At 41.2% G+C, this 23657-nt stretch overlaps 1 protein-coding gene across 4 annotated transcripts in view; it reads right to left on the bottom strand.

Annotated features, from left to right (window-relative positions):
* KDM4C (lysine demethylase 4C) overlaps window positions 1–23657 on the bottom strand; it is a 283487-nt gene that overhangs the window by 189292 nt on the left and 70538 nt on the right. For 3 of the 4 annotated variants that reach the window (XM_069961946.1, XM_069961945.1, XM_069961944.1), the window contains exon 7: window positions 8776–8879. In XM_069961946.1, coding sequence (XP_069818047.1) covers window positions 8776–8879 — 104 coding nt within the window. Of the gene's footprint in view, window positions 1–8775; window positions 8880–14495; window positions 14566–23657 lie in introns of those variants that run through there. The other variant, XM_069961947.1, reaches the window with a different exon arrangement.

Below are 23657 nucleotides of genomic sequence, written 5' to 3'. Positions count from 1 at the left end.
CTCATTGAGCCTGCCTGTGCAGGCTCAGTGTAGCAGATCGCCGATCGGACTGCACGGAGGCAGGTGAGCGCGATCGCTGCAGCGTGTCATTACCGGTAAGGTCCCGGCTGCTCACTTCAGCCGGCCCCCACCTCCTATGAAGTGCACTCCGCTCCGGAGGGCGCTTCATACCGGGAGAACCAACCAGGACGTACAGTTACGTCAGGGGTCGTCTGGTGACAGACTTCCATGACATAACTGTACGTCCAGGGTCGTCTAGGGGTTAATAATAATAATAATAATAATAATAATAACAGTAGTATAGGTGTAATACATTCTCTATTCTACAAAGATTTTGTAAAGCTCGATTCTGACAAACTTTAATTTTGTATATAAGAAAGCATTTTGTGCAATATGAAACGCAGGCATATACGTTCAAACAATGGGTTAAAATGACACCATTCCATAATGATTAAAAACACACTGAGCCAATTACCATGCTAACAATATATTGCACAATGAAGAATGTCAAGGACGCCTATCAAAGTTAGGATGGATTCTTTGAAAGATAGAAACCTACTACTTTCCTATTGAGCAGGAATGCTGCTTAGAGGTTGTTAGACAAAGACACCTGCAGTGAATACCCGTGTCTCATGGAAAATCAGACATTCATCTACCGACCATTGTCACCACCCACACTAACAGCCAAAAAACAAAACTAGGGTGCTTTTATGGTCTGAAATATTCTGAACAACGTTTCTGGTACCGAATCCTTTAAAAGTGACTACGACACTCAATATACAATGTTTAATGTTTTTCATAAAGATCAGTAAAAAGATACACTGTATAAAACTAGCAGGTGTTTTAATGAAATACAATAAGTAGAAAGCAAAAAAACTTAATTGCTTTCACCGTTAGAGGGTGGAAAGTCTCTAGCCAAGTGTGGGTAACTATCTGTAAAAAAAAAAAAAAAAAAATGACAAATATTTTAAGTGTCACTGTCGTTATAACTTTCAAAATCTAAACCAAAAGTAGATGTGATATTAAGCAAATTTGCAATTTAAAATCTTTTTTTTCTTTTTTGCTGTTTTCTGATTTTTTTTTTTTCTCAGAGTCAGAAAACAGGAAGTCCAGTGTATCCCAGGCCATCTGAGCGCTCACAGAGAGAAGGCAGTCTGATGGATGCATTGAGCGGTGACTTGCTGTACTGGCTGGAATCCGTGTTTAGGGTGCGTTCACACCTACAGGATCTGCAGCAGATTTTCTGCAGCAGATTTCAGTTAAATAACTGAACACAGCATCAAGATGCTGTGTTCAGTTATTTAACTGAAATCTGCTGCAGAAAATAAGCTGCAGATCCTGTAGGTGTGAACGCACCATTAATCTGTTTTTTTTTAACCAGCACGTCAGAAAATCTGCCTTCAGGAGACTGAACCTGGATTTCTGGTAAAGGCCCTATTCCATGGAACGATTACAGGCCGCATGTGGCCGTTACGGCCACTATTGGCCCATGGCATAGAGGACATCATTCATGTCTGCTGAACGTTGCGTTTCAACATGTCTCAAACATGTTGAAAAACCAGCGAATGTGATAGCAGGGATCTGCTGCCGTCGCTCCGTGGAGAAGGGGCAGCGAAAGCAGACCGCCACTATCCTCTATGGACTGCCCAGATGATCTAGTGATCACCCGGGCAGCCCCCGCACCTCCCTGTGGCCCCTTCCATACTCACCCGCTCACTGCCGACACGTGGAAGAGCTGCGGCAGCGAGCGGGTAACGAGGAGCAAACGAGTGCTGACAACGCTTGTTTGCTCCTCTGCATCACCCGGTGGAATAGGGGCTTAAGTTCAGCTTTGTTTTACAGCATAACAAAAAATAATGAGTGAATATTGCAAACTTGCTTTATTTCACATCTACTGTTTATTTTGAAAGTTTTAACGACAGGTACACTTTTGGGTTTGGTCAAACCCACAGACTTGCAGCAAGTCTCAATATCTGCTATATCCAATGCTCGTGGTTTTCCAACCATTATTTTAAGCAGTACCATTGATTTACAAGAATGATCAGTTCTTGCTACGGAATCTGTGTGGAATTTCAAGCGGAGTCCATGCTGCAGGGGCCGCTTGAAGTTCCGTCTGTCCCACTGATTGAATAGGATGTCTTATGCAATTCGCCCTCCGCCCAAAGAATTGACATGGCAATTCTATGGGTGGATGGCGGAAAGCAAGTGAGACATCCTATTCAATCAGTGGGACAGGAGGAACTCCACTTGAACTTCGGCGCAAATCTGCAGTGTGAACGGGCTCGAACATCGTTTAGATTGTTGGAAGCAAAACTATCTAGCAGAGCTAATAGCAGTGACGGCCAAACAGCCCCCTATGTCCTTTTATTTAACCCTTTAATGGCCAAAGGTAATTGATGCACGGATGTCCAGGTCACAATGAAGCAGTGTTCTCCTTCTCGCCTTCCAAGAGTCATACCACTTATTTTCTCACCTATGCGGCTGGTTAGGGGCTCAGTTTTTTTACCATAAGTTAAAGTGTTTAACAGTAACATATTGGTGTAAATGGGAGTTTTTAACCCCTTAGTGACCGCCGATACGGCTTTTTACGGCGGTCACTAAGGGTCCTTATTCTGCTGCCATCAGCTTTTTACGGCGATGGCAGAGAATAAGGCTGCGGGGCAGGGATGGCCCCCACCCCATCCCCCCAGCTACCGGAGGTAGCTGAGGGGTTGGGGCAGTGTGTGGGGTCCGTCCCGGCCCCCCCCTTACCGACGATCGCCGCTATTAACGTTATAGCGGCGGCCGTCGGTAAAGGAGATTACCGGTGCTGCCCCCGCCTTTCATCTCCCCCCGCCGTGAATCTACGGCGGGGGGAGATGAAATAAGTGTCCCCCAGACCTCAGATCAGCCCCCCCTAGTAGGGCGATCACTAACCCCCCCTCCCCCGGCAGCCATCATTTCCAAGATGGCCGCCGCCATCGCTGTGAACCGACTAATGTCTGTTCACAGCGATGGAAAAGTTCAAATGAATGAAAGCCCCATGCTCTCCGCCACCGGAGGTAGCGGAGAGCATGGGGCAGTGATCGGGGACCCCCCTGTGGGCTCCCGGTACAAGCGATCAGCGGTATATACTATATACCGCTGATCACTTGTACCATGTGCTCCTGGCACTTTTTATCCCCTGTCACCATGAATGATTGGTGACAGGGGATAAAAAGTGATGTCCCCCCACCCCCCAAGTCGCACCCACCCCCCCTGTCACCCCCGTCCCCCCTGTCACCCCCCCCCCCCTTCCCCATATACTCACCTGCTCCTGGAGCTCCTTCCTCCTCTACGACCTGGCTGGTTATGAAGTGCGCATGCGCTTCACAACCAGCCAACTCTGAAAATTTAAAGTGACAGAGACCAATTTGGTCTGTGTCACTGAACTATGATTACTGAGATAGAAAATATCACAGTAATCATAGTAATACAGTGAAAATGAATATGTAAAGTACAAAAAGTGACAAACATACAAAAAAATAAAACACACGATTTTTATTATAGTAATAATTGCAGTTTACTCCCAAATTACCCCTAACCCCTCCCCAGATTACCCGTAACCACCGCACGTTGCCCATAACCACCACAAATTGCCAGTGACCCCCTCCCGATTGCCCGTAACCACCCCAAATTACATGTACCCACCCCAGATTACCTATAAGCACTTCAGTTTATCAGTAACAATCCCAGATTGTCTGTAACCCTTCCAGGTTGCACATAACCCCCCCAGGTTCCCCGTAATCATGCCAGATTACATGTAACCCCCCCAGATTGCACGTAACCACCGCGCGTTGCCTCTGACCACGCCACGTCGCCTCTGACCACGCCACGTCGCCTCTGACCACGCCACGTCGCCTCTGACCACGCCACGTCGCCTCTGACCACCGCACGTCGCCTCTGACCACCCCAAATTGCCAATGACCCCCTCCAGATTGCGGTGCCCATGCCAGATTACAGGTATCCACCCCAGATTGCCTATAAGAAATTCAGTTTATCCGTAACCACCCCACGTTGCCCGTAACCACCCCAGATTGTCAGTAACCACCCCACGTTGCCCGTAACCACCCCACGTTGCCCGTAACCACCCCAGATTGTCTGTAAGCACTGCAGGTTGCCCGTAACCACCCCACGTTGCCTGTAACCACCCCAGATTGTCTGTAAGCACTGCAGGTTGCCCGTAACCACCCCACGTTGCCCGTATCCACCCCAGATTGTCTGTAAGCACTGCAGGTTGCCCGTAACCACCCCACGTTTCCCGTAACCATCCCAGATTGTCTGTAAGCACAGCAGATTGCCCGTAAACCAGCCCACGTTGCCTGTAACCAGCCCACGTTGCCTGTAACCACCCCACGTTGCCTGTAACCACAGCAGGTTGCCCGTGACCACCACACGTTGCCCATAACCACCCCTCGTTGCCCGTAACCACCCCACGTTGCCTGTAACCACCCCAGGTTGCCGTAACCACAGCAGGTTGCCCGTGACCACCCCATGTTGTACGTAACCACCCCAGATTACCTGTAACCACCTCAGGTTGCCCATAAGCACCCCTGGTTGCCCGTAACCACCCCACATTACCTGTAATCTAATTTTTTTTATTTTATTTTAGTAACTGCGCTATTCTAATAACCATTGCTAGCTGCGGTTTTGCTCCTGTAAATTGGCGCTCCTTCCCTTCTGAGCCCTGCTGTGTGCCCATACAGTGGTTTATGCCCACATATGGGGTACCGTTGTACTCAGGAGAACCTGCGTTACAGATTTTGGGGTACGTTTTCTCTCCTGTTCCTCGTCAAATTGAGAAATTTCAAACTAAACCAACATATTATTGGAAAAATTCGAGTTTTTCATTTTTACTGGCCAATTTTGAATACTTTCCTCTAATACCTGTGGGGTAAAAATGGTCACCACACCCCAAGATGAATTCTTTGAGGGGTGCACTTTCCAAAATGGGGTGACTTTTGGGGGGAATCTATTCTGCTGACACTACAGGGGCTCTGCAAACGCACCTGGCGCTCAGAAACTTCTTCAGAAAAATCTGCACTGAAAATGCTAATTGGCGCTCCTTCCCTTCTGAGCCCGGCTGTGTGCCCATGCAGTGGTTTATGCCCACATATGGGGTACCGTTCTACTCAGGAGAACCTGCTTTACATATATTGGGGTGACATTTCTCTCCTGTTCCTCGAGAAATTGAGAAATTTTAAACTAAAGGAACATATTATTGGAAAAAATCGAGTTTTTCATTTTTACTGTCTTCTTTTGAATACTTTCCTGTAATACCTGTGGGGTCAAAATGGTCACCACACACCAAGATGAATTCTTTGAGGGGTGCACTTTCCAAAATGGGGGACTTATGGGGGGTTTTCTCTCTGCTGACACTACAGGGGCACTGCAAACGCACCTGGCGCTCAGAAACTTCTTCAGCAAAATTTGCATTGGAAAAGCTAATTGGCGCTCCCTTCCTTCTGAGCCCTGCTGTGTGCCCATACAGTGGTTTACGCCCACATATGGGGTACCGTTGTACTCAAGAGAACCTGCATTACAAATTTTGGGGTGCTTTTTGTCTCATATTCCTTTTGAAAATGAGAAACTTTAATCTAAACGTATATATTATTGGAAAATTTAAATTTTCCATTTTTTTACTGCCTAATTGTGAATACTTTCCTCCAGCCCCTGTAGGGTAAAAATGCTCATTATACCCCTAGATTAATTCTTTAAGGTGTGTAGTTTCCAAAATGGGGTCACTTATGGGGGTTTTCAGGATACCAGACTTCTAAATCCATTTAAAAAAAGAACTGGTCCCTAAAAAAATCAGTTTCACGAAAATGTGATAATTTGCTGATAAATTTCTAAGCCCCATAACACCCTAAAAAAGTAAAATATGTTTACCAAATTATGCCAGAATAAAGAAGACATATTGGTAATGTGACTTAGTAACTAATTTATGTGCTACGACTTTCTTTTTTTAGAAGCAGAGAATTTCATAAAATGCAAATTTTTTAAATTTTTCATATTTTGATGTTTTTCACAAAAAACACACGAAGTAGTGACCAAATTTTGCCACTAACATAAAGTGCCATATGTCACGAAAAAACTATCTCAGAATCGCTAGCATACGTTAAAGCATCACTGAGCTATAAGAGCATAAAGTGAGACAGGTAAGATTTTGAAAAATTAGCCTGGTCATTAAGGCCCAACCTAGCTGCAGCACGAAGGGGTTAATATCTTTATAAAAAAATTTCTGATTAATATTTTTTATTTTTTTTTTCAAAAAGTCACCCATCCTTGTGTTTTTTCCCAGTTTTTCATTTACGCTATTCACCAATTAAAAAAAAAATAATTATTAATATATATTTCTATTTTAATAGAATGGACAATTCCACATGCTACAATATCATAATTTTTTTCTCTTTCTCTACATGTTTTTATTTGTGAAAGGGGGGGTAACTTAAACCTATTGGGGGAGGGGTTTTGCCGTATTCTTTAAGGGTACAAACCCATTTGACGTATTTGCTGCGTGAATCAGTCTTAAAAATAAGCAGGCAAAACGCAGGTTGGCTTTATACGATTGTTCTGCATTAAAATACGCAATTGCTTATTTTTGAAGCGTGAAGCTTGTTGTTAGCAAAGCATCAGTTGTTAAAATACGCAATTGCGTATTTTTGAAGCGTGAAGCTACAAGCGTTTTTAGCACAGGTTGTTAACAACTGATGCTTTGCTAACAACAAGCTTCACGCTTCAAAAATACGCAATTGCGTATTTTAACGCAGAACAATCGTATAAAGCCAACCTGCGTTTTGCCTGCTTATTTTTAAGACTGATTCACGCAGCAAATACGTCAAGTGGGTTTGTACCCTAAAACTTTTTTTTATTTTATAGGAGTTAGCCAGCGATACAAAAACATGGCCACTTTCTTCCAGACACAGCACCACTCTTGTGGTTTGCAATTAAGCTCCAGTCACTTCAATGGAACTAAGTTGCAAAACCCCAACAGCCGATGTCAGAGAAGATGATCTGGCCGGATATTCTTTATTTCTGATGAATTCGCCGCCGCACGCTCCATTGTGTGCACTGACAGGTTTTCTGCGGCTGCTATTCAATGAATAGCAGCCGCAGAAAACTGACAAGTCAGTTTTTGGCGGCACTGCTACAGATCCCGGCTGGAGTGTATACTGTGTATATACACTCCGGCTGGGATTTCATAAATGGCAGCACTATGTAAGTTCCGCCTGTTGTTGCAAATCGATGATCGTTGATTATAACGAAACTTACATAGTGTGGAAATAGCCTAAGGATGGGTACACATATACCAGAATTGCAGCGGATTTCATGCTGCGCGTTCTGCTGCGATTCCCGAAGCAGTCCTTTTGAAGCCTAGAGCCATGGAAGCAGGCTGGAGCAGGGACAGGTAAAGTATTCACAGGGGGATGGCACTTTTCATACTTAGGCTGGGTTCACACTACGTATATTTAAGTCAGTATTGTGGTCCTCATATTGCAACCAAAACCAGGAGTGGATAGAAAACACAGAAAGGATCTGTTCACACAATGTTGAAATTGAGTGGATGGCCGCCATTTAATGGCAAATATTTGCTGTTATTTTAAAACAACGGCTGTTGTATTGAAATAATGGCAGTTTTTTACTGTTATATGGCGGCCATCCACTCAATTTCACCATTGTGTGGACAGATCCTTTCTGTGTTTTTAATCCACTGCCGGTTTTGGTTGCAATAGGAGGACCACAATACTGACTGAAATATACATAGTGTGAACCCAGCCTTATAGCGCAACGAAAATTCTGGTGCCAATATGTAAACCTATTCAAATTGACAGTGCAGAGAATTGCAGCGGATCTCACGGCAGAAGTGAGATCCACTGCGATTCTGGTACGCATGAACTCACACTTTAATTGTGTACGGGTGCCTAGTAAAATATGCTGTTATAGTTTGATCATATTAAATCAAACTTAAAAATTCAACATCCTGTTAAAAATTTAAGTGAGAGATCATATCGGGGCAGATACACATTCAAAGACCATTAACATTGATGGAATGTGTATAAAAGGATTAAATCTGTATGTGTTTCCATACTTTACTATGGCTTTCTTTTACTATGATAAAATGCATATAATGGTGACTATGCTTTACATTACATTTTACACATTTTCTGCAAACCAGATGATATTTACTTACAGGAAAAGTAATAGCTGTAATGCCCTCTGCTAGATATCAGTTTATAGGAACCAAAAGTTTGGAGGATGATTCTGAAAGTTTGGCGCATCCTTAGCCAATGCAGCTGTATGACAGTCAGTATGGTATAAAAGCCAGAGATGACAGACAGGGGGCCCTTTGGAACATTGCAGTGTAACTGCAGATGGTCACCTAAAGCTACTCTAATATCCAGGAGTGCTTGCATATCCAACCACAGGGCTTCTCCAGGATGGTCAGATGCAAGCCAAGTGTGTTTTAGTTTTAATTTTTTTAGTTCTTTGTACCGTGTTGCTTTTTTGTCTTGGCTTCTAAGTAAACTATATCTTTTCCCTCCACAACTGAGTGTGGATTTATTTGCACAATCCGTGCACAGTATGAAAGCACTAAAACCAAACACTAACATAAAATATACATTATTGTTCATTGATATATATATATATACATACATCTATATATATATATATATACACACACACACACACACACACACACACAACTACAAAAAGTAAGAAAATATAAAATTATTGCTATAAGGTTTGCCAACTTACCTTGTCAAAAGGAATACCATACTTCTTTAGTATGGAAGGGGAAATTAGTGTCATTTTGTGTCGGAGAAAAGCATCACATCCTTGACAACTACTGGGAAAGAAACCTAGAGAGATAAAACAAGAAGCTAGTTAAGGAAATATTAATTTAATTATCTTATGTTTTAGCCATCATCCCAACTGAACACTTCCAATTAAATAAAATATATAAATTCAAACATTCTATAGGCGAGATAATAAAAAAAGCAAAATGTAAAATTGCAAATACAATAAATGCAATTTTAATGGCTGTCCTAAGACTTCTCACTAGAGATGAGCGAACTGGGCCAAGGTTCAGGTTCGTACGAACCCGAACCATCGGCATTTGACTCCCGCTGTCTTCCTGTTCCATGGGGAAGACAGAGACAGCCTAAGTCCCACCTGGAAAACAGGGATACAGCCTATGACCTAGGGGCCATTCCATCCAAACTGAACCTTTCATAAAACCCGTAGCACCTAGTTAAACCTAGTAAAACTGCAATTTAAAAACACTAAAGTTATAAATATACATTGAGTCTTAATTAGGGATGGTCTAAACCTGCCGAGGTTCGGGTTCGTATGAACCAGAACGCTCAGCATCAGATACCCGCTGTCTGCCCACTCCGTGCAGCGGGCGGATACAGCGGAAGGAACGCCAGGAAAACTGGGATACAGCCCATGGCTATATCCCAGTTTTCCTGGCGTTCCTTCCGCTGTATCCGCCCGCTGCACGGAGTGGGCAGACAGCGGGAATCATTACCGAGGGTTCGGGTTCGTACGAACCTGAACCGAACTCGGTTCGGACGATCCCTAGTCTTAATGTATATTTATAACTTTTGTTGTTAAATTGCATTTTTTTAAATTAGCTGTTAAAAAAAAAAAAAAAAAGAGTTCAACTAGGTGTTACAGGTGTTACGAAAGGTTCAGTTTGGATGGAACGGCCCCTAGGCTGTATTCCTGTTTTCCAGGCGGGAACAGAAAGACAATGGGATTCATATGCTGATAGTTCGGGTTCGGCCCGGTTTGCTCATCTCTACTTTTCACCAATCCACTGGGTTATCAGCATGTGATCTCTGGGAAACAATGTAGTCAATAAACACTAGTATGGTCAAAGCACATCGACAAACAACAAAAAGATTCAGATTGTGAAAGAAAATACCAACCTGTTACTATCATAAAATCTTGCATAATATTCATTTTTACATTATTAATCGCAGTCAATAATACATATGTATGTTATGTAAAAAAAAATATATCTTCTATTTAAGCAGACATTATCTGGCCACAGTCTGTGACAATTTATTCTAATGTCAGGAAATGTATTCCACCTTCTAATACAAGTGAATTTTATGAGCATAACAATAATGAGAGGCTTGAGACAAGTCATAAATATCAACTAAATACTTGCAATGCAAAAAGGAAAGCATTGGGAATGTAAAAAAAGAAAAATGCTTTATAAATTTGCAACAGTTAAATGGCAATAAGTATGCACATCAATCAAAATGAAGCATGAACAGTAAGGCAGACGTGTCCGCAACTATGACTATTGTTTTCTAGGATCTTTTTGACTGAAATACTGCCCTGTAGTTTCCTTTGTTTACAAAATATTTTTTTCCCCTTTACAAAATAGATCACAGTAAATATACAGATGTGTGCTCATTTATTACATAGAAAGAGAAAGATGTGCTCATAGTTAAAATCCTCTGATTTGACTATAGGACTATAACGTCAGTACAACATTTCCTCAACTGGGTGACTCCTCAGGACTGACTGCCACCAATGTTAGACATAGCATTTTCCTTTATAAACTACATAGAGAAGATGCTGTAAAAGAAGATAATGTAGCCTAAGAAAATTGCTAGTTTTATCACTGCTGAGTAACACCTAAAAAGTTGACATTAACCACTATATGAACCTTGCCGTACAGGTATGGCGTGTGTCATCTGGTCACAGACGACCCATTCGGTACCCGTACACCATTACGTTCTACAGCACTATGAAGCAAGCTCATTACAAAGTACACTTGTTACTGAAAGAAACAAGTTGTTACATGGCCCTCTAGATGGAAAAATATTTGTGCTGGAGCTCTTGGAAGGCGAGGAGGAAAAAAACAGAAATGCAAAAAATAATCATAAAGGAGTTAAATGTTCGACAACACTTAAGAATGTTTTTCATACAGAGGTCAACCTACTCTTGTGAATGTTCTCCTCTTATATACCTGTTTCTACCTAACATGTCCACTATATTGAGGGTTTTCAGCAGAGATGTGTGTTGTCAGAAATTCTACTAATACAAATTATAAAGGCACACTTCAAAATTTATTTATCAGTCAATGCTTTACTGATTAAAAACAATAATCCAAGTAAAATAATTCTCCACAAACAAACTAAAAACATCTAAAACCGAAAAATGTACATAGGAAGTAGTACTGGTGTGCCATACCTGCAGAACAGCCATTTTGCTAAACCTATTCTGGCACATGGCCTTTTCTATACAAGCTGCCCATTTTCCTTGTATATTTTTGACCATCAGTTCCTCCCTAAGGATGTGTTCAAAGTTCAGGTTTTTAATTACAATTAATACAAAGCCAGGAACAGATAAATAGAGCACATGTATAAAGCAAAGATTAATGCTGTTTTCATATCTAGTCCTGGTTTTGTGTTTGGTAATTGTATATAAAACCAGAACTTGTGAATACACCACAGATCAGGCTGTTTTCCCAGACTAAACTGCACATTTGACTACTGTTTCACAATGGCAAACTTCATTATCAACAAGTGCTTTGTGACTGGTACGCTCCACGTATTCTCCTCTGTGCCATGCTATGTATTGCATATATTCTTCCTGTTATTGAAGGTTGCTGTAGATGTGTTGTCATACTGCCCAGGATTAAAATGCGCTCCACATAAATAATATGCCTATACCTCATATTTATGCTGAAACAAACAGAGTTGCAAGAGGATATAACTCATAACAGCCAGGTACAGTTGCCCTCCAAGAAGAGTGTAATGCCATGCCTCAGCATAAAATAAACAGCATGAGACATGACTGTCAAGCTGTAATTGATGCTCAAAAGTACATAACAAGTTATTAAGACATTGACATTTTTTGCTAAGGTATACCTACTACTGTTTTGCTTTTGTTTCATTAACCCCTTCCCATCAGCAATCTGTATATATAGGTTCCTACTGCACATACCTGTGGGAGTATGTAGGAATGTAAATACACGTTCCTGATTACAGGGGCTTCTGATGTGTGCCATCTGCGTCTCATTAACCTCTTAAACGCCGCTATCTATCTCGATCGCAGCGTTTAAGGTATTCAGTGACCGATCAAGCATCTGTCACTGCGTGATCGGGACCCCCGCAGCCATGCATAGCTGCGGGGGGTCCCAATCGCTTGTGCTGACAGGAGGGGGTAAGCTTCTTACCTCCATCCTGTCAGATCCGCGATCCACGTATAGAGTTTGCTCTCAAGCAGGCTCTATACATAGATCGCCGATAACACTGATCTAGGGTATGCTATGGCATAGCATAGATCAGTACATGCAATCTATTGATTGGATCTTTTACAGTGAAACAAAGTGCAATAAAAAAAAAGTTTTTAAAGGTATTAAAAACCCCTTATAAACCCACTCCCAATAAAAGTTTAAAATACCCCCTTGCCCATTATAAAAATAAAATTAAAAAAATAAAAATAAACATATTACATATTGTAGCGTGCGGAATTGTCCGATCTATTAAAATATAACATTATTGTTCCCGCACTGTGAATGGTTTAAATGAAAAAAAGAGAAAAAGACACCAGGATTAATGATTTTATTAAATTATAGATCAGGAAAAAAAAATTATAAAAAGCGATCAATAATTTTCTGCCACACCACTATGATATTAATAAAAACTAGAGATCATGGTGTAAAAAATTACACCCCAACCAGCCCTGTAGGTAAAAAAATTAAAAGCGCTATGGCTCTTAGAAGGCAAGAAGGAACATTGCATTGAAGGGGTTACATTCTTTGAGATAAGGAAATTACAATTGCATGTGTCTACTTAAATGCCTTACTTTCATGATATATCACTGTAGCATTAAATTTATACATTTTCCATAAATTTCAAGCCAGATATCCCTAACTCTTTGTCAGTAGTGCACTTGTTAGCAACGACCTTAGAAAACAGTTATGAAGTATACTTTAATACCACAGCATGCTTGAACAGTACCAAATTTCTACAAGAACTTCGGTACATCCATTTCATGCCATCCTGACCAATATCCAAGCTGCCATTTCAGACACGGTTACAGAAGTTAGTTATATGAAGCCCCAAACAACCTGCTCGACAAATAGTACTTCCTATTTTACTTATTTTCTGTTCAAATACTTTTTGGGGAGACTTACATGACACTGTCAAGCTCTTCAACTCCAAAGATTTATGCTGCATTAAAAGAATTCAATTTTAAATTTAAAATCAATGAAGAAAGAAGAGTCTATTTAATTTGCGTTCATCATATGGATTCGCAATCAAAGACAGAACAAATGTGGTGACTGATAGCAAGTTAATTTAGCATTCGAGAACTGCTGAAGAAATGTGCAGAGTCTTAAACATTTCTGATCAGTCTGAAATTTCTAGGTCTCAGACATTTAGATTTAGGTTTGACATGGTTTTTACAATATTAAGTCAATGAAACCAAAGCGCTAAAAGGTGGCTCAATAAAAAGGTCTAGGTTTTTAACTCCATAGAAAATAGCTAGGGAACATAATCTTCCCCACTGCTGTCATTTTAGTTAAGTTTAACTTAACAAAAACGACAGCAGTCAGGGCCCCTCTCAGTCTGTGGGCAGCTGTTCACCTATCCCAACGTCCTGACACCAGTGCTCACCGCTGTCTGCACGTACTGCTGGGCTCTGTCTGTGATGTCACCAGGCCTCCTTTCAGCTGATTGGGTGCGTGCTCCGCGGCCATCCGCTGCAGTGCTACTCATTACCTACCTCCTCCTGCACTTTAGTGAGTATACCCAGTGCGTGAGTAGGCAGCACGCTGACGTGGGGGCACAGTTAACTTGTCCTGGGGGAGCTTTCTGAAGTGAACAATCGAGGCGGGGGTGGGGGCATCTCAGGTTTACCTCAGGCGGCAGAAAGCCTGGAAACAGCCCTGGGTGTGGGCTTGGCATACTAGTAAGAAAGCATTTACTGTTGTTGTTTTTTTTTTTTTTTTAATAGACCATTAGTTATAAAATTTCTGTAACTACCCAGTTATTCAAAAGGCCTCAACAAGTCCCTTTTGGCTATGATCCTTTCATTTATTGTGTTAAACCGAAAACAAAAAAAAATTCACCTGTGTGATTGATAGTGAAAATGACCATCCCCTTTAAAAAGATGATTCCAGTAAAAGATTGATTGATACAGCTTTAAAATAAGCACAATAAAAAATGCAGTAAAACGGACAGAGCTCTTTTGTTCAGCAGGTAGTAATAAATCAAAAACGTAATCAAGCACAAAATTAAAATGTGAAACTTCGTAATGTATTCATCATTAGGTTTTGATTTTACTACTTAATGTTAAATTCTTCTGGCTCAAGAAACTCATTCAGGACTCGATAAAATCCATACAAGAGCATATTAAATTTTGCTTCTCAACCAAAGTTATCCTTAAGCATTTTGGTGGCTGTTCTCCAAGAGTCAAAGTGTGCAATCACTATGCATATTTCGCTTGGAGTCTGGAGCGCTCTCTTAACAACAGTTTTCTTTTGAATATTGTCAGCAGGTGGTATTCTTTTTCATTCTGCACAAAAAGATTTGATTTGGAACAATGCATAATGAAATCATTCTAATTTACATACTTATCATTCTATTTCCTACAGCCACACGAACAAATATATATATTAGATAGTTCAGTTTTTTCTTAGCCATTTCAAGCCACATTTTTAACCAGTCAAAAACCTATAAATGCTCAATTAATCCCACATACTTAATCATAACACATTTTAATTACTAAACCCAAAACAAAATAAGTAAAAACTTGGATTTAAACTAGGTACTAGTTAAAGCAGCACTATATGGCGCAGTAGCTGTGTATCTCAGGATAGCCGTAACTTTAAGCCCTGTCCTCCCACGCATTGTTTGTAAAATCGCTAAATGTTCTTATGCAAATTACTAGCATAAAAACATTTAGGGCGTTGCTCGGGGCCCAAGAGCATCACCGCGCCCCCCCACAGCCCGCCCCCTCCCACTATGCATATTCATAACTTCATAGTGGGCTCTATACACGGCGGCTGCACAAGGAAGCAATCGGACTGAATTGCCTGGGCCGCCACTGAACCTCCCGGAGGTCCCTCAGGACGTGCGTATAAGTTGGACTTACGTCTTGAGGAACCTCCGGGAGGATCTGCAGCGGCCTGTGGGATTCACGCATGCGCGAGGAGCAGCTAGTAGTTTGCATAAGAGCATTTAGCGATTTTACAAACAATGCGGGGGAGGAGAGGGGTGCAACTAACTGCAATATACCACAGAGGTCCTCTGCTACTACGGCATATCAGCAGGTTCTCTAGGAAAAATCTGCTGATAGTGCCTCTTTAAGGAGGTATTTAAAATTATTAACTTGCCATAAAAAAAAAATATATATTTTAATCAGCTTAAAAAGAGTCCAGAACGCCATTGTTCTAGTACATCCTAATGTATGTTTACATCGCCTATTGACATGCTCTCTTCTATACTGCAGCCAATGACTAAGGGTCCTATTAGATGAAGCGATTTTTAAATGATTAACGATAAACAATTGCAAACTAGACCTAAAATCATTCACCATAATACACAGAACTATAGTCACTAGAGAACGATTGTTTACTCCTTCTGATCCCAACAAAAGAACACATGAGGTGTACGTTTAGCAAACTATTAATGATTTTATGGTCAGCTTAACCCATAGCTGCACCAGGACGTTATTTAACGTCCTCGTGCCGCTATGGGAGTTCAGAGGGGGGTCGCGCGGCGACCACCCTCTGAACTGCCGCGATCCCGGGTGCCGCGTGTAGCCCGGGCTCGCGGCTATTAGCGGGCACGGTCCGATCGCCGTGCCCGCTAATTAAGTACTTAGAAGCAGCTGTCAAAGTTGACAGCTGCTTCTAAATACTTCCTGATATGCATCCCTGGTGGTCTAGTGGGGGGATCGCCCCCCTGCGGCGCGATTGCGGGGGGGCGATCCCTGCATCCATACCGGGCCGGGGTCTGCTCCGTAATGGCGCTGATCCCGGCTCGGCATTCTATTGCTTTTGGCTGCAGCAGCCAAAAGTAATAGAACACCGATCTCATGGATTCATGCAGTATAACTATACTGCATGGATCTCTATGAGAGATCAGAGTGCATATACTAGAAGTCCCCCAGGGGGGCTTCTAGTATATGTGTAAAGTAAAAGAAAAAAGTATTTTTAATAACACAAAACCCCCTCCCCTAATAAAAGTCTGAATCACCCCCCTTTCCCCATTTTATAAATAAAAATAAATAAATAAATTAATAAACAAACATGTTTGCTATCGCCGCGTGCGTAATCGCCCAAACTATTAATTAATCACATTCCTGATCTCACACGGTAAACGGCGTCAGCACAAAAAAATCCCAAAGTGCAAAATTGCGCATTTTTGGTCGCATCAAATCCAGAATAATTGTAATAAAAAGCGATCAAAAAGTCATATATGCGCAATCAAGGTACCGATAGAAAGATCACATCATGGCGCAAAAAATGACACCTCACACAGACCCATAGACCAAAGGATAAAAGCGCTATAAGCCCGGGAATGGAGCGATTTTAAGGAACGTATATTGGTTAACAACGGTTTGAATTTTATACAGGCCATCAGATACAATATAAGTTATACATGTTACATATCGTTTTAATCGTAACGACTTGAGGAACATGCATAACAAGTCAGGGCGAATGGCGTAAAAACACATTTCCCCCAAATAAAAGAAATGCGTTTTTTTTTTCAATTTCACCACACATATAATTTTTTTCTGGTTTCCCGGCACATTTTAGGCAAAAATTACATCTGCCTTAGCAAAGTACAATTAGTTGCGCAAAAAATAAGGGCTCATTTGGGTCTCTAGGTGGAAAAATGCAGGCGCTATGGCCTTATATACACGAGGAGGGAAAAACGAAAACGCAAAAATGAAAACTGGCTGTGTCCCCTAAGGGTTAAAAGATGCAATCAACAACACAAACAATTTTTCGATCATTGCCTGGAAAACACACAAAACAATTACTGTTTAAATCTGCGCAACGATATAACAATTTTTCGTACCATATTCGTCCCGTATAATAGGGACCTTGGGCTCAGAACAGCAGCAGAACAAGTAAAGTGTGGCATCAAGGAATGAGGTGGACCTTTGGGCCCTATTACACGACCTATTGACTTGATGTAAGTGAGTGCTGCTCTGCTAGATCGTCGCTCGCATGCCAAGCCCATATACCACCCAGTAATCGTGCAGCGATAGCCACACAGACATTGTTAGCAATGTAAAATAATAAACTTATACATACCTCTCCATGTTCAATTATGCCCTGCTTGCTTCGGCCTGCTCACTGCAGTGTCTGAAGAGACGGGCCACTAAGCCAATCACTGGGACGGTGCTGTGGCCAGTGATTAGCTAAGAAGCTTTTCACTTCAGACACTGCAGGGAGTGGGCTGAAGCTAGGGAAGTGCAGACAGGTATGTAGAAGTTGTTTTGGGATTTTTTTTTTGTTTGTTTTTTTAAACACAGCCCTCGGCGTGCATTGCTATTACAAGAAGCAATGTGCACCCAGTCGCCAATGACTTTAGGTCCAGACCAAGACACCATCAGCCGATTATAGTTTTCATCGGCTGATCATTCTCTATTACAGGGAGCAATGATCTGCCAAATTGGCACATTATCGCTCCATGTAATAGGGCCCTTAGCCTGTGTTTTCACACCTGTGTTCCGAATGCAGACGAAACCCCATCTTCATTGCTTCCCAAATAGCCGTGCAATGTTGCCAGTATTATCGTTAGCAGACGGCTATAGAGGAAGAAATTGGAATGTTATTTTGGCTACGTTTGCAATACATTCTGTACACAAATTTAAATGCAGATCTGTAACTGCAGACAGTACAGTTCCTAATGATTTCTATGTACTGTTTTACACATGCCTAGTTGCTACAGATCTGAAATTACATAAATAAATAAAATAAAAATCAGTGCTGCAAAAAAATACTGGCAAGCCATAATATGGGCCATATTTGCACAGATCACTCATTTCAATCAATGGGTCTGTGCAAATGCAGAGTGTTATGGATACAAATTTATAATTCATATTTCTGTCTGTAGTTGCTGATCTGCAATTACAGTCATGGCCAAAAGTTTTGAGAATGATTCAAATATTAATTTTTACAAAGTCTACTACTTCAGTTTTTAAAAAAGCAATTTGCACATACTCCAGAATGTTATAAAGAATGATCAGCTTAACAGAAATTACTCGCAAAGTTATCTCTAAAGATACACATGTAGTCATCATTGCACTGCACAAAAATGGCCTAACAGGGAAGAGAATCACAGCTAGAAAGATTGCACCTCAGTCAACAATGTATCGCATCATCAAGAACTTCAAGGAGAGAGGTTCCATTGTTGCAAAAAAAAGCTCCAGGGCGCCCAAGAAAGACCAGCAAGCGCCAGGACCTTCTCTTAAAAGTGCTTCAGCTGCAGGATCGGGCTACCAGCAGTGCAGAGCTTGCTCAGGAATGGCAGCAGGCAGGTGTGAGGCGGAGACTCTTGGAGCAAGGCCTGGTCTCAAGGAGGGCAGCAAAGAAGCCACTTCTCTTCAGAAAAAACATCAGGGACAGACTGATATTCTGCAAAAGGTACAGGGAGTGGACTGCTGAGGACTGGGGTAAAGTCATTTTCTCTGATGGATCCCCTTTCCGATTGTTTAGGACATCTTGAAAACAGCTTATTCGGAGAAGATGAGGTGAGTGCTACCACCAGTCTTGTCTCATGCCAACTGTAAAGCATCCTGAAACCATTCATGTGTGGGGTTGCTTCTCAGCCAAGAGAAATCGGCTTTCTCACAGTCTTGCCTAAAAACACAGCCATGAATAAAAAATGGTACCAAAATGTCCTCCAAGAGCAACTTCTCCCAACCGTCCAAGAGTAGTTTGGCTATCAACAATGCCTTTTTCAGCATGATGGAGCACCTTGCCATAAAGCAAAGGTGAAAACTAAATGGCTCAGGGAACAAAACATAGAGATTTTGGGTCCATGGCCTGGAAACTCCCCAGATCTTAAAGCGTAACTGTCACATTTTTTTTTTATTGCAGAAATCAGTAGTATAAGCGATTTTAATAAACTCTGTAATAGGTTTCATCAGCCAAAAAAGCCTCCTTCTGTACTCAAGAAACAATCTCCCAGCCTCCCCCCTGACTTCTTATCTGTGCATTATCAGGCAAACACGTCTTCATTACAGAGAAGCCAGTGAAGACGGACTCTGCTCTCTCCATTGTAAGCCTATGAAGGGGGGAGGGGCTGAGGGAGAAGGAAGAGGTGACATGAAGGTCAGCTGTTTGTAGACTCTCTGGGCACCTAAACCGCAGGATTCTGGGGTCAGAAAGGTCAGTGCTTATCTATGAACTTACTGAGAGAAGATTGCAGGGTGTTGTGCTGTGCAGAAATCCTCCGTGCTCAGTCACTCCTAACAGCCCCTCCCCTCTCCATAGCCACATAATGGAGAGAGAAATCCTGCTTAATTTGATGTGAGGGGGGAGGCTGGGAGATTGCTTTTTCAGTCCAGAAGGAAACTCTTTTAGTACATAAAACCTATTACAGAGTTTCTCAAAATCGCTTGTACTGTTGATATTTAATGTTTTCCGAAAAATGATCCTGAAATGACAGTTACGCTTTAATCCCATTGAGAACTTGTGGTCAATCATCAAGAGATAGGTGGACAAACAAAAACCAACAAATTCTGACAAAATGCAAGCATTGATTTGGACTGCTATCAGTGAGGATTTGGTCCAGAAGTTGATTGAGAGCAGCCAGGGAGAATTGCAAAGGTCCTGAAGAAAAAGGGTCAATACTGCAAATATTGACTTGCTGCATTAACTCATTCTAACTATCAATATAAGCTTTTGTTACTCATAATATTATATTTCTGTATGTGATAAAAACATCTGACAAACACACACAAAAACCAGAGGGCAGCAGATCATGTGAAAATATAATATTTGTGTCATTCTCAAAACTTTTGGCCATGACTGTACAGACAGAATTATGGGTGTGAAAATGGGACTTTACAGTCAGCACTAGACCGGGTAGAGAGTATGGTGTAGTTTTTTATCTTACACCCCTAGCAGGCTGCAGTGTAGTTTTGCAATGAATCAGAACACCCTTTAATACATGATTTAAGGTAGAAGGTAACCTTTATCGATTTTATACTAGTCATAAGCCTAAACTAGAAACTGCTGTTGGCTTTATAAAAGTAATTGCAGCAAGAACATGCAGCAATGCAATTACATACAAAATCAGTCAAGAAAACTTTTATTTGCGATGAAAAACAGTGCAATATCTAAGATAAACCTGAAAGTAATTATTTGCTGAGCTAATTTATAGCTTACAGCTTTTGAGCAATACACAGGATAGAAAATCCTTTAAACTGGCACAATTACAAACTAACTAATAATAATAAAACAACAACAATAACAATAATTAGCTACAGGGGAGTTCTAATTCCTGAGGATTTGTGTGGTGGAGAAGACAAGAAGCTTATTAGCAAGATGTGCGACTTTCTTTACTCATTACCACCCTTAACATATCTTATTTCCTCAGGGCTTTTAAATTTTTACATTTGTAAAGACAAGCCATCAGGAGGGTGGCCAATTTTCTATGAGTTCTACATGATCCCTACATGCCAGTGGGAACACATTTTTAAAGGCTGTGAATATACTAAAAACCTTAAAGTAGTATTTCCACAATCTAATTCTTGTCTAATTATACCTCTTTTTATAAAATTTCTAAGCAAACATTTGACCAACCATAACACAAATACCCATCATGTATATGTTTGTACCTGGGTGGCATGACATATGTCCTCTTGCAACTCAGTTTGGTCAAATGTGCAGTACAGCTACATCACTGTTTAAACTGGGAAACCAGCCAGATCTGGGGTGTATTCACACGGTGTGGTTTTATAGGCAATTACTGAACACAAAGTGTCAGAAACAACAACGATAATAACAATAATGTTTCATTTCTGTTGCTGTCTTTGTACATAATAATTGCAATTAAATACCTGAACTTATGAACAAACCTTTAGACTATGTCCACACATCCTTTTGGACGATATTTTATAATGACGGCCACAATTAGTACAAACGGTGATTACAAAATAATGGTCATTATTTGACCTCACAATATGACGATCATCAAACTGCCAAAAAAAATAAAAAAAGTTTGGAAACATAGCCATGGGGGGAACTGATGGCCAAAGATATACAAGGAAGACACACACGTTTTGGTGTGGCCTGTATAGAATAGGCCACATGCCAAATCTGGCACAAAATAAAAGAAAATAAAAACAAAATGTAATTAATTTCCCTCATTAAAAATATTATGGGCGGTTACAATGTTGTCAAGGTCAGTTATATACCTGTTAGTTGACCCAAATGGCAAGTGGCCATCTGTAAACAAGCAACAATCTTTATGGATTGTCATTTGTTTACGGAGATGAAAACGTACAAAAGCATTTCTGGCATCCCGCACCCATTAACTGGGTATTCCTATACTCTCCATCCTGGTTTCTGTGTTCCAGAGTCCCTGTGGCTCAACACTCCTGTTCCTGCACCCCTGGTTGGTTCCTTCATCTCGTATCCCAGTCTGTTTCTGCCTTGTAATATAAACGTGACCCTACCCTTTGTCTGCATCACCCCTTGCCATCTGTACTTCAACATTGGGTGCCCGAAAAGTGTTTGAGAACCGAGCAAGAGAACCAAAGCAAACATTCCTTGAAAATACTGTTTGAGTTCCGAGCAGTTTGAGAACCAAGGTACCACTGTGTATATGTGAGTTTTCCCTAATTCATAGGATGCCTCAGTCCACAGTGACTTCCATGGTAAGGCAACAGTGCTTCCACAGCTACTTATTGCATGGTAATGTGTCATGTATGATATTATAGTTACAAGCACAGACATTGAGCAGGGGGGCCGCGGGGAGCGGCGACCCGGACGATCTCTTTATCGTCCGTGCTGCCCATTCAAGAGAACGACAGGCACAGATCGATGGGCAGCAGACCAACACTATTGTGATCCATTTTGATGTGATTTTATGTTTAACAACAACAACCAGCCAACATTGCGCATGTCGCCCAAACGTCTAGTAATCGGCCAAGTACGGCCATTAATCATTTAGTGTTATAGGGCCCTCAGGATGTACAGGACAAATAATGCGTCTTTTTTAATTTTTTTAGTTCTAGCTACTCAGTTTTAATAATTGTCCTGGTTTGTTAGAGTAAAAAACAGATGCTTGTCGGCAGAATAAGATCACCTGGTCCATCTAGTCTGCCCTTTAATTATTTGTGTTTACTTTTATGTTAGGATGGATATAGGTTTATTCTATGCAAGTTTACTGTAGAACAACATCTGCTAAAAGCTTGTTCCAAGCATCTACTATTCCTTCTCGACAGCTGTGATGTGCCGTACAAGAAAAATTATATTAGTTGAGATGGGAATGAAATGAAATGACATGAAATGTTTTATGCTTCAGACTATCCACTATTTTTGTAGCCAGTCTTTGGAACAATTTCATTTAATCTTTTTTGTAGATGAGGTCTCCAGAACTGGACACAGTATTCCAGATGTGGTGTCACTAGAGCTCTATACAGCAGAATCACAAACTCCCTCTTCCCACTGGTTATACCCCTAGCTATACAGCCCAGCATACGATTAGTTTTCTCCACCACCCAGCTGCACTGGTGACTACTTTAAAGCGGTCAGAAATCATTACCCATAAATCCTCCTCTTCTAAAGTTTTAGCTAATTAGCTCTAACGTTCACTAACTTCTCTATCAGCTCATTAAGGGGAGTGGTTTTAAGGGCTTTACTGAAGTCCAGATAGGTAATATCCAAGACACCACCTTCAATTAGCACTTTTGATCAAAGGAAATCAATGAGGCTCGTTAAACATGATCTGCCCTCATAAAGTAGTTGATTTTTAAGTGTTCAAAGTCCTTTTTTAGAAGTTATAATTTTACTACTACAGATATCAAGTAGCTGGCCTCATCTCTACTACCAATCTTGTGGATAAGTACAACATAAGCCATTATTCAAACATCAGGAACATCTCCTGTTAGCAGGGATTAGTTATACTGATCTGTCAGGGGGCCAACAATCACAGACAGAACTTCTCAAAGAACTCTAGGGTGGACACCATCAAAACCCAGCGCCTTATCAATGAGTAAGCTGCAGGAACCACAGTTGTCAAATTATTATAGGCAAGACACAGGTCACCAATACCTTTCTCTTTAAACCATTTATGCCCGTCCTGTGTGTCCCTAATAGTACAAGGTCAATCAAGGAGAAGTCCGGCTAAAATGTTTTTTGTTTGTTTTTTTTTAAGTATTGTATTGCCCCCCAAAAGTTATACAAATTACCAATATACACTTACTACGAGAAATGCTAATAAAGTGATTTTTTTCCCTGCTCTTACTACTGCATCAAGGCTTCACTTCCTCGATAAAATGGTGATGTCACAACCAGACTCCCAAAGCTGTGCGGGCTGTGGCTGCTGGAGAGGATACTTTAATAAAAATGTTTGCCAGACTAATCCTCTAATAACTCATGGTGCAACAGCTTGACAGTGTAACTAGTTACTGAATGC

This window comes from Dendropsophus ebraccatus, chromosome 3, assembly GCF_027789765.1.
Source record: "Dendropsophus ebraccatus isolate aDenEbr1 chromosome 3, aDenEbr1.pat, whole genome shotgun sequence".
Taxonomy (NCBI): Eukaryota; Metazoa; Chordata; class Amphibia; order Anura; family Hylidae; genus Dendropsophus; species Dendropsophus ebraccatus.
This window is presented reverse-complemented; position numbering and strand designations above follow the sequence as displayed.